The sequence below is a fragment of the Oryzias melastigma genome, linkage group LG12 (assembly GCF_002922805.2).
Source record: "Oryzias melastigma strain HK-1 linkage group LG12, ASM292280v2, whole genome shotgun sequence".
Taxonomy (NCBI): Eukaryota; Metazoa; Chordata; class Actinopteri; order Beloniformes; family Adrianichthyidae; genus Oryzias; species Oryzias melastigma.
The window spans coordinates 21,364,751-21,379,351 of NC_050523.1; the positions used below are offsets into that span (position 1 = coordinate 21,364,751).

General features: G+C 42.9%; 1 protein-coding gene across 4 annotated transcripts in view; it reads right to left on the reverse strand.

Annotated features, from left to right (window-relative positions):
* Positions 1-14,601, reverse strand: part of sptan1 (spectrin alpha, non-erythrocytic 1) — a 33,042-nt gene that overhangs the window by 11,296 nt on the left and 7,145 nt on the right. For 2 of the 4 annotated variants that reach the window (XM_024264785.2, XM_024264784.2), the window contains exons 2-34: positions 14,353-14,592; positions 14,120-14,245; positions 13,486-13,626; positions 13,116-13,396; positions 12,867-13,011; positions 12,627-12,781; positions 11,528-11,663; positions 11,333-11,434; positions 10,821-10,958; positions 10,609-10,719; positions 10,442-10,519; positions 10,201-10,356; positions 9,922-10,126; positions 9,666-9,847; positions 9,347-9,590; positions 9,153-9,275; positions 8,862-9,079; positions 8,660-8,752; positions 8,408-8,542; positions 6,550-6,698; positions 6,249-6,305; positions 4,458-4,656; positions 4,236-4,340; positions 4,128-4,160; positions 4,007-4,042; positions 3,578-3,625; positions 3,068-3,159; positions 1,670-1,814; positions 1,415-1,596; positions 1,240-1,339; positions 961-1,158; positions 738-884; positions 560-663 (exon numbers count right to left, since the gene is read on the reverse strand). In XM_024264785.2, the coding sequence (XP_024120553.1) occupies positions 560-663; positions 738-884; positions 961-1,158; positions 1,240-1,339; positions 1,415-1,596; positions 1,670-1,814; positions 3,068-3,159; positions 3,578-3,625; positions 4,007-4,042; positions 4,128-4,160; positions 4,236-4,340; positions 4,458-4,656; positions 6,249-6,305; positions 6,550-6,698; positions 8,408-8,542; positions 8,660-8,752; positions 8,862-9,079; positions 9,153-9,275; positions 9,347-9,590; positions 9,666-9,847; positions 9,922-10,126; positions 10,201-10,356; positions 10,442-10,519; positions 10,609-10,719; positions 10,821-10,958; positions 11,333-11,434; positions 11,528-11,663; positions 12,627-12,781; positions 12,867-13,011; positions 13,116-13,396; positions 13,486-13,626; positions 14,120-14,245; positions 14,353-14,589 (4,601 nt within the window). In that variant the 5' untranslated portion in view covers positions 14,590-14,592. The remainder of the gene's footprint in view (positions 1-559; positions 664-737; positions 885-960; positions 1,159-1,239; positions 1,340-1,414; positions 1,597-1,669; positions 1,815-3,067; positions 3,160-3,577; positions 3,626-4,006; positions 4,043-4,127; positions 4,161-4,235; positions 4,341-4,457; positions 4,657-6,248; positions 6,306-6,549; positions 6,699-8,407; positions 8,543-8,659; positions 8,753-8,861; positions 9,080-9,152; positions 9,276-9,346; positions 9,591-9,665; positions 9,848-9,921; positions 10,127-10,200; positions 10,357-10,441; positions 10,520-10,608; positions 10,720-10,820; positions 10,959-11,332; positions 11,435-11,527; positions 11,664-12,626; positions 12,782-12,866; positions 13,012-13,115; positions 13,397-13,485; positions 13,627-14,119; positions 14,246-14,352; positions 14,593-14,601) is intronic. The other 2 variants (XM_024264787.2, XM_024264786.2) reach the window with 1 other exon arrangement.

The window sequence follows — 14,601 nt, forward strand, 5'->3', positions numbered from 1 at the left end:
CCCCCCTCAACTCTCTGCTTGAAGGGCTAAATGTAGGGGTAGGGAGAAGAATTTAGATTCGGCCCATGCCCTCTTAAATTGTGCTTAAAAATTCTAAACTGAACCTTCCAGCATCGTCTATAAATGTCGTCAGTCATGACTGAGACAAAAGAGAATGTTGTTTTGGTTTTAAATCAGTTGCAAATTACTTTCTGTCCTTTCATTGGTTTGGAATTTGGGATTCAGCTATTGGGGCAAATATGTTTGATCAAACAAGATTTTGATAGAAAGCAGCAGCAGGGAGCTCAAACTTTCAGATTGAAGATTGTATTTAATGTTTTCTACATTAAATTGGCTCATTTTTATTTTACAGCAATGAATATGCTTTAAAATGGCAGTTTATACATATAGGTATAAAATAGAGTTTCATTTTACAAGAAGTTGCCTTTAAAAAAGTACATTTGTCAGAAACATCTTTGTATGATAAGCAGCAGAACAGATCTGGTTCAAGAAGAACTATCCAGATCTGTTCCGTCAGTGCTTCTAGTAATGATGGTCTAAAGAGACCAGAGCTTCTCACCTGTCAAGCACTTCATTGCGGCGGTTTGTGATGTCAGGTTTGGCGTAATGACCAGCTCCAATCAGCTGGTCAGCAAAGGACTGCAGCGCAGCAATCTTCTCCTCCTGTCCAGCAAAGCAACATCCATGAATCCTAAACTCAAAGCTTTTCCGTGTTTTTGCTCTGGACGTTTCCTCACCTGCACATTGATGGCTTTGTCAAAGTCCTCGTGTTTTTTGATGAGGGCTTCCACGCTGTCCAGGGAGTCTCCCTTGTCGTCGCTGGCGAGGAAGGCCTCCCGGGCTGCCATCCAGTTCTCAGCCTGCTCACAGTCTCTGTTGAAAAGCTGTGAACAGAAAACCCCCACAGCTGTAAAGGCGGGATCCTATCTTCTTCCTTCAGGAGGACAGGAGCGCCGTTACCTGAAGCTCCAGGCACTGGTCCAACATCATACGGCGCTGAACCCAGGCCTTCTCCAGGTCGGCACGCTCGTGGTCCAAAGCCTCCAGTTTTTGCTGAATCTCAGGACTGGCATAGTGGCCTCGAGCCAGCAGCTGCTGTCCAAACTGCTCAAAGGCCTGGAAGGTTCCAGCACGAGCGTCGATCTCTGTGCGGTGCTCCTGCAAACATGGAACCACGAAGGGTTAAACCTGCTAAAGTCTGGAACTTGGTGAAGCTGCAGAAGAGGAGAAACCTCTTACCTGGTGTCTCTCTAGCAGAGCCTCTGCTCCGGTAACATCTTTAGCCAGCTCCTCTGAGGACACCAGGCCTCGGATTCCATTAATCCAGGACATGAGATCTCTGGGAAAGAGGGAAGAATGAAGCTGTCAGCAGCACTTCTCAGCTGCTGCTCTAAAGACGGTCTAACATGCTCACCTGAAGTCAGAGAGGAAGCGCTGCAGGTCATGAGAGTTGCCGAGCTTTTCCTTGCGCTGGTCGGCTCGTCCTACCAGGCTGCTCCAGGCCGTGTTCAGCTCGGTGCATTTCTCCTGGATGTCATCCTTTGCCTCGGGGTGCGACTGGATGAGGCGCTCCGCCGTGTCCCCGAGAGAATTCACCTGCATTTAGAGGAAAAAGATATAATACTGCAAAAGACACCAAGGCTGGAGGTTAAAAGAGAGTATCCTCTACCTTATCACCCAGGGCAGCCAAGTCCCTCTCAAAGCCTTCATGCTTGCGCTGCAGGGCCTGAACACTGGCCAGGTCGTGTCCGTAGTTGTCAGTGTTGAGCGCTTGGTTCTTCTCCTCAATCCACTCTTTAGTTTCATCAGCATCCCTAAGATTTTGGGGAAACAGGCATTGGTTACAAAAGAAAATTGAATCTATGAAACATTTTGCCCCTTGGAACAGACGGGAAGGGGGCTGCAACAGTGGAGCTGAACCACTGACTGTATATGAGAACTGGACTAAGTGACTCCTCCTCCCTGGAATTCCAATACCTGCTGGCTCCAAGAAGCTAAAATCCTATGCTATTACTTAGTCATTCTATTTGTCAGAATAACCATTTTTGCTCTAATTTTTTTGCATCTTAATTCTATTTTTTTTTTGTGTGAAAGTTATTCAAGTTATGAACTGACCCATCAGATTCCTCCATAAAAGTATGTGGTTTCACATTGAATGCTTGAAACAAGCTCACTTTCAAGTATAAGGGGTGTGGTCTTCTACCAAGCGCATTCCTGACTGGTGGGAGTGGTTGTCATAGAAACAGTGACCAATCACTGCTTTAAGTGACGACTTCTGGTTCCAACACGGCAGTGCCCATATTGCGCAAAAAAAAAAAGGCGACAGAATTTACTTAATTTGGTTGGAGCTGGAAGTAAACCATTTTCAATGGGTGACGTCACACTCACTCAGTCCAGTTCTTATGTACAGTTAATGGGCAGACCAAACATTCGTCTATGCCAGAAGTCTGCAACCTTCAACACTTAAGGAGCCACTCACGTTGATTTCTTACAGACCCATAAAGCCTGACTTCATCCTTCAGAAAAATAAGATGCTGATAGTTTTTTTTTAATGTTATTGCAGCTTGTATGATAACTATACTTTTTTGGCATAACTAAAACACAAACATAGAGAAAATTTTCGTTTAAAAAAAAGAAAATATATGAAATAGTTTGTAACTTCTCACTGAAGTTCCCATGATATCCTTTCAAAATAAAACACCATGTACCTTATTTGATCATTTTAATGCACCAAATGTAGTAAAAAAAAAAAAGAACATTTTTTTTTACCATCATTGGTGCATCTTCAGAAATTCATAAATCAAAATAAAGTGACCCATATTGTATTTTTTAGACCACGAGGAACACTAATGATCTTTACATTTTTCAACAATAGGAAATCCACCTTACAATCTGATGTGGCTCAAGTATGAATTCTGGCAGCACTAACCTCCGACTGATTTTCGCTCAAAAATCTGTCTAAATGTTTTAGTGCAACTTTGATGTGGCTCTCTAACTCCTGCTCTGTCAAACCTCCAACTATCCAACAGTGTTAGCTCAAACTGTCAAACTGCATCAGAAGTCACACCTGTGGAATCGCTGCACCTCGTGGGCGCTCCCCAGCAGGTTGCTCCGGTCTTCAGCCAGCTGCTGCAGCGACCGCCAGCGATTGTTCAGCTCCTGCAAGCAGAAACGAACAGAAACTGAACTCTGGTCCTTACTTGTTGAATATCCTTCTTGAAAAGGAAAGTGTTGCCTGAATGCTGACATGCAGCTTTAAACTGATACTGTAACAGGAGTAAATCCATTCAAAAGTTCAGCACCTGCTTTTTTATGCTTTGGCGAGTACAGATTGTGATGAACAGAAACATGCAGAGTGAAAGTAAAAAGAACTATATTCTGTTCATCTGAAGATCAGATTATCATCATGTAGAATGTAAGAAGTTATTCATTTCTAAAAAAACAACACAAAAACACCAAACAAAAGAGCAGTCAGGCATTACAGGACAGCCTGGGCATCTGCAGGGTTAGTTTACTAATCTCAAACGACAGGACACAGGAAGTGATGAGGAAACCCTAGGAATGGAGTAAACCTTACCTTGATGGAATTAAAGGTAGCTGTAGTTTGAACTCCCAGACGAACCGTCTGAAGAGAGAAAGGGGCCAAAGATTTCAGAATGGAGGATAAGGAAATAAAACCCAAAAGAAACACCAAGACAAACCACATTTTTATACCAAGAAAACAAATGACCAAACCCTGAACCTCTAACAAGAAAATGAAGTCACACCATGTCTTAAAATTCCTCCCACATCTGTTGATCAAGTCATTAGTGTAATCAAGTCCCTACAGATGACAGGGTTGTTGAGTATGTATTACAAAAAAACGCAATTTAATTGTAATCTGAACAGTAACATTAAGAACATTCAGGTTTTGCAGTTATGTATGTTCTCTTAAAGCAACCAGGCTTTAAGATAATCAGTTTATAATATCTGAAATAATTGTGTGGATATATTTAGTCAAGTTTACCTTCCATGGAGAAGCAGTCTTAGAATCAGATTCATCCTGTCCAGCAAATAAAACATACTAGTTAGTATCTGAGATGTCACATTCATGCAGATAATCAAGCAGTAAAATAATCTGTTTCTACCTTTCCAGGAGCAGAGCCCAGCAGCTCTTGTTGCTACAAACACAGAAATAGATGTGAAGCCAGCATCAAAGAGTGCATCAGTTGATGTTTGACCCTTTTCAAGCTCACCTGTGCCTGGACCATAGGAGCCTCCTCCGCCATCAGGCCTTCAGACTCCAGCTCCGACGCCACCTTGTTGATGTCCCGCAGGCGAGACTCATTTGCTTTCAGGTCCTAAGAAAAGACAGACAAACGCCACATACTCAAAAACAAGAACGACCTGCTGAGGTTCAGAGCCTCAGGATCAAAGAGACAGGTGAGAGAAGTGGTCTTGTAGTCAACAGACGATACCTTTTGGAAGTCGTCAAACTTCTTCTGGAGGACCTCCACTTGCTCCAAGTCCGAGCCGACCTCCTCATTGGTAAGGGCGCTCTCCTTCTCGTGTATCCACTGCTGGAGCTCGTTGGCCTCACGGAACAGCATGAACTTCTTGCAGCTCTTCTCCAGCATGTCTTTGCGCTTCTCTCCCAGTTCTAACAGAGTACCGTACCTGGAAGCAGAAGGTAAGAGGATGCATTCAGAACAGGATGGTGTCTTAGTGCACACTATACCATCAAATAAGGGCTAACCTCACTAACTTTTTCAGATTTTCTTCTACGGGCCAACTTTGGGATAAATGTAAGGCCTTTGATCTAAATTATCTCATTTTAAATCTTTAGCATCAAATGATCTCTTTAGGCACGTTCCCATCATACCTGGAGCAGCTTCTTCAGCTATTCAAAGCTCAGTCAAGCTCACATTATATGCTAATCTAAAGACTGTCAACTGATGGGACAGGGGACGTTCAAAAGACACGGCTAAGACTCGCGGTTGAGGATGCCAAGTCCTTTTGAAGTCTGAAGATTATTTGGTTTTACAATTTACTACTTTTAAATAATAATTAACCAAAAGGGCCCGGGCTGAAGCATAATGCTCATCTTGATGGGTTAATACCAAACGGGACATCCTAACACTCCAACAGTTTGAGTATCAGTTATAAGAGATAAGAACGTGGAAGTTCTTCTTCCACTTTCTCCATAAAGTAAGCTCAGGTCTCAGCAGCATTCAGATTATTAGTGTTACATCCTGCTGATGTCAGTGTTCCTAGTGGCAGTAGATTCGCTTATGATCTACTGAAAAACCCTGTGCTCCACTTTACATTTAGTCGACCAGATAAAAAAAAAAAAAAAAAGACGATTACTGATGCTACGTTCACACCCAGCTCGATTTGAATGACAATTTTTTTCACAGGGAAAAAGATCAGGTTCGTTTATTTTGAAGAGCTCTATAAAAACATCGTAATCAGGTCTCCATGTTTGGGTTCATGAGATCATTCAGAGATTCTCTCAGTACGGGGAGCTTCACCAACTCCTGCAGGAGATGCATCTGAATGATGGCCGCTTTCAGCGGTACTTCTGTCTCTCTGTGACCCAGTTTGATGATTTGTTGTCCCGCATTATTAGGAGGAGGGAAAAATAAGAATAAAATTAGAGGAACATTTTATTATTGTCCCAATGTTCAAATGTCCCAGTTGTCAAAGTTGAATTCTTGATTTGTTTATGTGAAGAGTTTTCACCAAAGTTTAGATATTGTGACTATTTGCCATGCATCAGATTTTTGCTGCCCCTAGACGACCCCATCTGAACATCGACTTAACATTGAAAATGGACGTCCCTGATGCACCAATCACGTTCGATGTGAACACGACTAAAGCACAGCAGACATAAGGAGAGTGACTAAGCTAAACATTAAATGACTACTTTTAATGTAAACATGCCAAAGATAGCACAAGGGTTAAACATCTCCTTTTTTATTGTTTTTTTTTTTAATCATGTGAAGATGTATCTGAAGGTAAAGCTCATCCTGAACAAATATTCTAAAGAAAAAGAAAAAAAGGGAACTTTTAACAAAACTAAAACACACAAAAAAACATTTCATGACAAAGATGAGAAGGATTTGACAGTAAAACTATCTCTGTACTGAATAGAAGTTATGGGCATTATGACTGAAGGGTTTTTGGAGAGGTTAGGATGTTCAGGTGCGTCAGAGTGTTCAGTGAGAAAACATTAATGAAAGTGGCAGCAGAGCGCTGCTCCTACTCACAGCTCTTCCACCTGCTTCATGCGCACTGACACGCTGCAGGCCTCCTTGGTAACAAGCCTGCTCAGCGGCAAAGCGAGGGCGAACGCAGAGCGAGATTCAGATGTTAAATACAGAGAAAAGGGAAAGAACAAAGCCAGGAGCAGAGTCGTTAGCAAAAGACCACAAAGCAGAACATTAGATCCAATGGAGGTGCAGTCAAAAGAGCAGCCAAAGATGGAGTTATTTCTTTCTCACAGGAAAGTAGAGCTTTGTTAGATCAGTTAAGAATGGAGATGAGAAGATGTTGATTTCATTTCCTTACTGATTCTCAATTTGCTCTTGGCGGACGGCGATGCTGCCGTGTTCATCCAGCAGGTTCTCCCTGGAGGAGGACTGGGTGGGGTCTAGCTTCTTCACATATGCAGCAGGAACAAAGCCCTGACGGTCGTTCACCTCCACCTTCCACCAGTCCTGCCGAGGAGGAAACGACGACGTTTACAGAGAAGAGGAAAAGAAAATTCAAGGAATTCTGAGGAACATTTCTGTCGCTGAGTGAGTAAACTAAGAGAAATCTCTACAGGTACAACACAGAAACCATCGCCTGATGTTGGCCAGCTAAACCCTTTGGAGTGGATGGATGCCCTCAGGGATCCTGCCACACAGCTGTGAGATCAGCGTGATAAAACTGTCAAAAATAAACTTTAACTCATTTTCATATGTCACTGCTGAATCTTTACAAGGCCTGAAATGATCATCATAAATATTTGAGCAAATGTCATTTTATATAGGTGTCAAACACAAGGTAATTTGAAGTGTTTTTGAGAAAAAAAACTGTAAATAGAAACCTGTAACATAAGGTGTTGCAGAAAGTGGTGGGACCACACAAGACTTTTCTTCTACCCACTCTTTTTCAAACGCATCGTTTGCTATAATTGTATATTTTTTATTCTTATATTTGTATTTTTTAATTCTTGTGTTTATTTTCATTTTGTGTTTGAAGCAAAAAACAAATATTCAGTGACTCAGATTGTATTGAATGAAAGAGAATATGAAAATTATTTGTAATTTTCGGACAAAAGCCAACTTTTATTCTGATAAATAAGGTGGAAGATGATGACGCCTAGAATTTGTTCTTGCATTTTCATTCAAAAACATATCAATTAGTTTGTTGAAAACATTTGTTCTTACTGTTTTGATGAAATAACAACAAAAACTTTTTTATGTTGTAAAAATGGGTTGTTGAGCATTTTGGGTGTTTTCATGACAAAAGGAATCCCTTTTTTCTGACTGAATTTTCAGTTTTTGTACAATTTTTTGTCCCATGTGTGAATACAACATGGAAAAAAAAATAAATAAAGGTAATGTCACATAGGTGAGGTTGTGCTGATTAAAATGACACAAAATAAGCAAGACAGTAGTCTTTCAAACTGAAAATACAATTCAAAAGTAGACAGAAACTGAGTTTCAAGCTGTGGGTTCCAATGGGTTAAAGTGATAGTGGGAACATCTATAATAAAAAGTTCAGATTTAGCTGCTTAAAGGGTAACCAAACCCTAAATCAACTTTGTTGGTCTGCTGACTTCTATAAATGGGGCTTTAAAAGTGCTATCTGTTGCTCATTGCCAAATTGTTGACAAATTAAAATAAAGTTTTTTAATTCTTCAAAATAAAGTCAAACCCATCTGAAATATGAGGTATTACAGTTGAATTGTGTGATTGGTCAAACCATTAAAGTCCAGCGTCATGATCTGCAGCTCCAGTAAAATAACAGTCTTGTTCCCCAGCTCCACCCCTCTGACTGGATTTTAACATTTCGGCTGTAGGAGGAGTCAGCCTCCAACTTCCCTGTTTGGTTACCCTTAAACGTCACACTCTGATCATATTTTGATCTATCGTAAAAGCGTTCCCAGTGGGCTTTTATCTCCGGCTAAGCTGTTTTTAGGCAAAAAAAAAAAAAGTCATTTTGTAAGACATAGATTCTGCAGAGTGGCAGAAGTTCAATAGAAATTCTGGACTGTTGGTGGACTTTTAACTTAATCTTCTTTATAAATGTCTTTTATCATCAGAAAAATGCCACAAGATTAACAAAAAACATATTTCCAACAGATTGTGTTTTTAAGTTTTTGATTTTGATAGAAAAGGAGTGATACAGGACAGATGGATGTGATTCGACTCTGTACCTTGTTGGTGCTGTTGAGCAGGGTGAGGATGTCCCCCTTCTTCATGGTGACTTCTCTGGGGCTCTTCTCCTGGTAGTCGTAGAGAGCCAGAACCAGTTCTTTTCCGGTCTCGTCGTCAGTCGGTGCCACTTGTTGCTGTTTATTTGAAGAAACCAGTCACTGATCTTTGCTGGGATTCACCTAAAGAGTGTTTTTTGTGCAATTTCAACACAATTTATTGTTTGGAGGCTCAGCTGTCCATCCTGGTCTTACCCTGCAGGCCTGAGCTTGCTCTTTCAGGGCTTGAATGCTGCTGCCATAAGCGCTTAGATCAGACATCAGGGCCTCGTGCTTCTTCAGCAGAGCCTGCAAAACACCAACAGTGAAGCATTTTGGTAATTAGAGTTCCTTCTAGAATTAAAACCACTTATAAATCACAGATGGGTGTGTGTATTTGACAAAAGCATCCCCTTGCCTCAGCAGAGTCTTCATCTTTTCCATAATCAGGGCTCCCGACAATGGGCTCCTTCTCCCTCATCCAGGACTCTGCCTCGTTGGCGTCAGCAAAGTACTGCTGAGCCTGCAGGGAGTCCTCCAGGTCTTGTCTTCTTTGAGAACTCTTTCCCTTCAGGGTGTCCCAGCGTCCGTGCAGCTCAGCCAGCCTCGTCTTCACATCCTCACCAGCAAAGTGGCCTGAGAGCAGCATAAATGTTTTAGGTTTACACGGAATCATTCCTGAGGCTACAAAGTAAGCCTCTGAAATCACCTTCTTCCACCATCGCCTCTCCTTTCTGGGTGACAGCTTTAATGCGAGGCTCGTGGCCTGTGATCTCCGCCTGCAGAGCCTGGTGCTTCTTCAGAAGGTTCTGGACACCAATCAAGTCTTTTCCTGAAGAAACAAAACCAGGTTTAGGAACCAGAAACGTAGAAGTGTTTAGACACAGATGAACAAAGTGGTACCTCTGTTGGTAGAGGCAGCGATGGGCTCTTTTTCACGGATCCAGGTCTCCTCGTCCTCAACGTCTCTGAAGAGCTGCTGGAGTCTGAGCGAGTCGGACAGCTTCTGCTTCCGTGCCGCCATGGGCTCCCGCAGAGCTTCATAGCGAGCCACCAAAGCTTCCTGCTTCTTGCGGATGTTGTCAGCATCAAAGTGCCCAGCATCCTGGAACTGGCGAGCCTGGATTGTAATTCCATCGATTCGATCCTAAGAGAAGAAGAATCAGTTTCATCTGTTTCTTTATTGGATGTGGAAAGCGTAGGCGGCGTGCCTAAAATGTACCTGGTGAGCAGCCACGTCAGCCTCCTGCAGCGCGTGTTTCTTCTGCAGGTTCTGGACACTCGTCAGGTCTTTCCCAAAATCATCTGAAGCGAGGTGGCCCTCCACTTCATACAGCCACAGCTCGATGTCCTCCACGTTCCTGTTGAACTGCTGCTGCTGGTTGGCCTCACGGAGCTTGATGCCTAAAAAAATAAATAGATTAGTAAAGGTGTTTTAATTTAAGTATTTGACTTTCAGCTCCTAGAAATGAGCGTACCTTTAAGCTCAGTGGCTTCCAGCAGCTTCTTCCACTGGGAGCTGACCTCCTCCATGCGGCCGGCCACCTCCGCTGCAGCGTAGTGCTTCCTGTCCAGCAGCTCTTGGCCAGACTTCTGCAGGGCATCGATGCGGCTCTGGTTGGCAGAGAGCTCAGCTTCAAAGGCCTGGTGTTTCTGCACTTTGCCTTGCAGGTTGGAGGGATCCTGAGCAGAAAAACAAGTCAGGTGCAAATAGTTCTAAACTGAACTCGTGTTGCTGCTACAAAAATAAAACCTACTTTGTAAGACTCATCGGTGGCCGTCTTCATCTTCTCATTGATCCAGCTCTTCAGCTCGTCAGAGTCCCTGAAGAACTGCTGCAGGTGGAAGGAGTCCTCCAACGCGGCGCGGCGTGACTGAGCGCGCTCATGAAGGGCGTTACGGCGACTCAGCAGCTGAATGAACAGACAAAAAGCATGAATAAAAATACAAAAAAAGAAAATTTTTAGAACATTGACAGGCAACATATGTGGGTCTTACAGCATCACGGCGCGTCGCCACGTCCTCTTTGGCGTAGTGGTTATTCTGAATCAGCTTAGTGGCAAATTCATCTAGAGCCTGAAGGAGAAAACATCAAGAAATGACCAAACGGAACACAAAAGCAAATTACACCATTGAGAGTATCAAGTTCAAATGATGCAGCTCACGGTGATCTTTTCTTCCTGAGCGCTGAGAGATTTCTCAAAGTCTTCATGTTTCTTCAACAACGCTTCCACAGTATCCAGAGAGTCGCCGAGGTCTTCATTCAGGAGGAACGCCTAAACAGTCATTAGAGAAGCTGTTATCATGCTTTAATGCTGTGTATTTTTCCGTCACATTTCTCTGTACAGGAGGAGGCTAAATAAGCACTAACTGTTACCTCTTGCTTGCTCATCCAGTTGTCGACTTGCTCAGTGTCCCTGTAGAAGAGCTGCAGGTCCATGCACTGCTCATACTGCTGTCTGCGAACCTCCCACAGCTCCAGCAGAGACTCCTTCTCTCCTGTAAGAACGCCGAGCTAAACACAAATACGGCTGATTAACTATTTTAAAAACCAACAGCACAGAGTTTCACTTTTATGGCCGTTAAGAATGTGACGCTCAGTTTTTGTATTTATTGAGACTTCCACTCCATAATGTTAAGGACATGATGGTTCTTCTATTAATGCAGATAAAGTTAATTGATTCTTCAAAGACATTAAAGAATTGATCAGGCTCCATCTTTCTGTTGTCCACCAGAAATGATAATATGAGTTTACCTGAAGATGAATATATTTTTCTTAATGCATTTTCTCTTTGTTTTTGTCTGATTGATCCTATTTATCCAAATGGATTTGACTGAAAAGAATCAGTATAAGTCAGTAAACATGAAGCCCTTGTACTCATATTTTACCTTCTCTTTGACCTCCTCTGAGGCGTAGTGTCCTGTACTGAGCAAAGCCTTTCCAGCCTCATCAGTGCCTCTGAAACTGTCCTCATGGGCATCGATTTCTCCCTGAAAGACATTAAAACATTTAAAATCGTCTTGCACAAATGAAGTTTGCATTAAGACTTGAACAGAGAATGATTGCTTGGGGAAATGTTTTACTTTGTGCTCCTGGTGGCGGTCTAACAGAGCCTCCGCTCCAGCCACATCGTTGGCCAGTTCATCAGCATTGATCAGAGCCTTCATCTCTGTTACCCAGCTGATCAGATCCCTGAAGTCTGCAAGGAAACGCTGCAGCCTGAAAAATTATGAAAAGTGCATATTATTATTTAAGCAAAACAGATTTTTTGAAATAGTTTGTCTTTAAACATCATCAACATCTAAAGATTGGCTTTCACTTTTGATGAGTAGCTTCATTGTCCTTTTTTTTTAAAAATAAATTTCCACCTTTAAACTGTCAAACTGAAAAAAACATTAAACTGAGAAACATTCCCCCTTGTGCCTCCTTTCATTAAAATTAACACGTTTAATTAGGGGTGTAACGGATCACAAAACTCACGGTTAGGATCGTGTCATGGTTTTAGGGTCACGGTTCAGATCATTTTTCAGATTAGTAAAAAGAAAAAAAAAACAGCAAAAAAAACAACAAGATAAAAGCCCAAAATACATTTTTGGAGAAGCTTCAAAACAAATATTTAATAATGTTAGCTCATTGAGGCCTATTTATACCAAATACCAACAAGTTCCAAATCTATCTGGAGAACCCCTTAAAATGCTGATGTCCAAGTTAAATTGTGACTAAATCACTTAAAATTAAACTTTTAAAATATTTTTTGCTATTAATTGTTTTCTTGAAACTAACTCTGGGAACATTTAAATATTTTAAATAATTGTTATACGTAAAAGATGGCGTTGCCGTGCCCACATTTCCTGGCGATTTATGATCCCTTTGGCTTGCCATACTAGACGTGTACCGATGCTTTTATTCCGCTCTTGAAATTAAAGTAACCTGATATTTCTCCATTCGGGTTCTCCACGATGAAGACGAGAGAAGTTTTTGATTGGAACTCCTCCCACACGCGGCGTGAGCTTCAAGTTCCCACACTTTTGGAGAACTGTCAAGCAGCTACTTTAGTGCTTGTTAAAACAAAGACGATTGACATGAATTTGACGCAAATTGCATTCGATGTGAACGGAGAATTGATCTCGGATTGTTCGTGATCCGTTACGCTCCTGCATTTAATGCTGTTTGCTGATTTACTGGTAGGAGTCGTTGAGGCGGGTGCGGCGCTCAGCAGCCAGAGTGCGGATCTGCTCCCAGTTGGTGATGAGCTCGTCCTTCTTCAGGTGGATCTGGGAGGCATTCTGGGGATGCGTCTGCTGCAAACGCTCCACTTCGACACCGAGTGTGTTGACCTGGTTCACACGAGCAAATCAGGAGAGCAAATTAGAGATGTTCCAGTTCAGACTGTCATTTCCAGCCGTGCAGCTTATGCCCTGCCTTTTGATTCAGAGCGGTGAGGTCTCTCTCCAAACCCTCGTGTTTGCGCAGCAGAGCCTGAACGCTGGCCAGGTCACGTCCAAAGTCATCGGAGGCCATCAGCTGTTCCTTCTCTTTGATCCAGCTGATCGTCTCATCAACATCCCTGTTATGAAGGAAATAATTACAGTCAATTTCATACTAGTAATGACTTTCACAAGATAGAAACTATAAAGCAGTCTACAGGGGGTATTGTTGAACCATGTTCACCTGTTGAAGCGCTGCACCTCTGCAGACCCAAACAGCTTAGCCTGTCTCTGCAGCGCCAGCCCCTTCAGCCGCTGCCAGGCTGAATTGACCTCTTCCTGTTTGCGGACTATGAGCTCAGCCTCTGGATGCTCCTCTTGAATCAGCTTGGCTGCCAGCTGGTTCACCTCGTTCACGCGCTCTTCGTGGGCTGCCAGATCAGTCTGGAACTCCTCAAACCTCTTCTGCAGGAGCTCCACGTGCTCCAGGTCCTGGCCCAGCTCCTCAGAGGTGGTGATGGCCTCCTACACAAGACATGAGTCAAATTTTAGTGTTTATGATATTTGATCAAGATGTCAGAGAAATGGAAAATGCTGCAGATTAGCATGTGGACCTTGTCGCTGATCCAGTCCAGGGCATCTTCACACTCTCGCAGATACTGGACCAGCTTCTGGGCCTGCAGCAGACGCAGACCCTTCTCCTTGGTCTTCTGCAGCAGGAGGTCCCACAAGCGTTGCAGTTCATCTAAGCGAGACTGGCACATAGAGGAGAATTGTTTATTTTTGTTGAAGTCCAGACAAACAGAAAAACATTAATATCAAAAATGAAGTAAAATGTGGCTTAATCTCAGACAATTTTCATCTAAAACGGTTTAAAATCTAAAGATGGAACAAAGCTTTTTTTTAATACCACTCCTGAGCTGCCTGTAAAAAAAGAAAACAGCAACATGCAGAGGTTCCAACTTCTTTGAGACTAACAATAAGAAAGCAGACTGAACCAGAAATGTTCAAGAATCACAGCAAATCAACACACTTTGATATACTCAGCTATGTTAACACTTGTAACTATGGGTCTCTGTTGAGTCCGGTAAGGCGTGTAGGACTGAAATGGGTCAAAACGGTTATCATTGGGCAGGAATTTACCAAACAAATCCACATACATTCATTTCTTTCCTGATCAGGAGGCTTTTTTTCCATGTGGTTGCAATGACTCAACACAGCAAAGGCGGGTGTCAGTGCAAGACTTACTCGAATGGTCTCAGAAGCGAAGTGTTGCTCTGTGATCATGAGGTTTCCAGTCTCTTTCAGATTGACAATGTCCCTGGAGTTAGCCTGGACTTCAGCCTCAAAGGCCTGATGTTTCTGCAGTTTACCCTGTGGAGAGAAGCCATGATCGGCAAATTAACCATCTCAATTCCAGATATCCGTCCGTGGATGTGTAAAGGTCTGACAGTAAAGTGAAGAACAGTACAGAAACACACCTGCAGGTTGGAGGGGTCCTTGTAGTTCTCATCAGAGGCTATCTGCAGCTTTTCTAGGATCCACTTTTCCAACTCATCAGCATCACGGCGGAAAGACTGGAAGCGGTGAGAGTCCTCCAGCTTCTGCCGGCGCATAATCGACAGCTCCTTGAAGCGCCGGTAGCGGTCCAGAACCTGCTGCCGACGCTCCTGAATGTCTTCGGCTGTCTCCAGCACTTTGACTCCTGCAGTGTCCATTTTCTGGAAAAA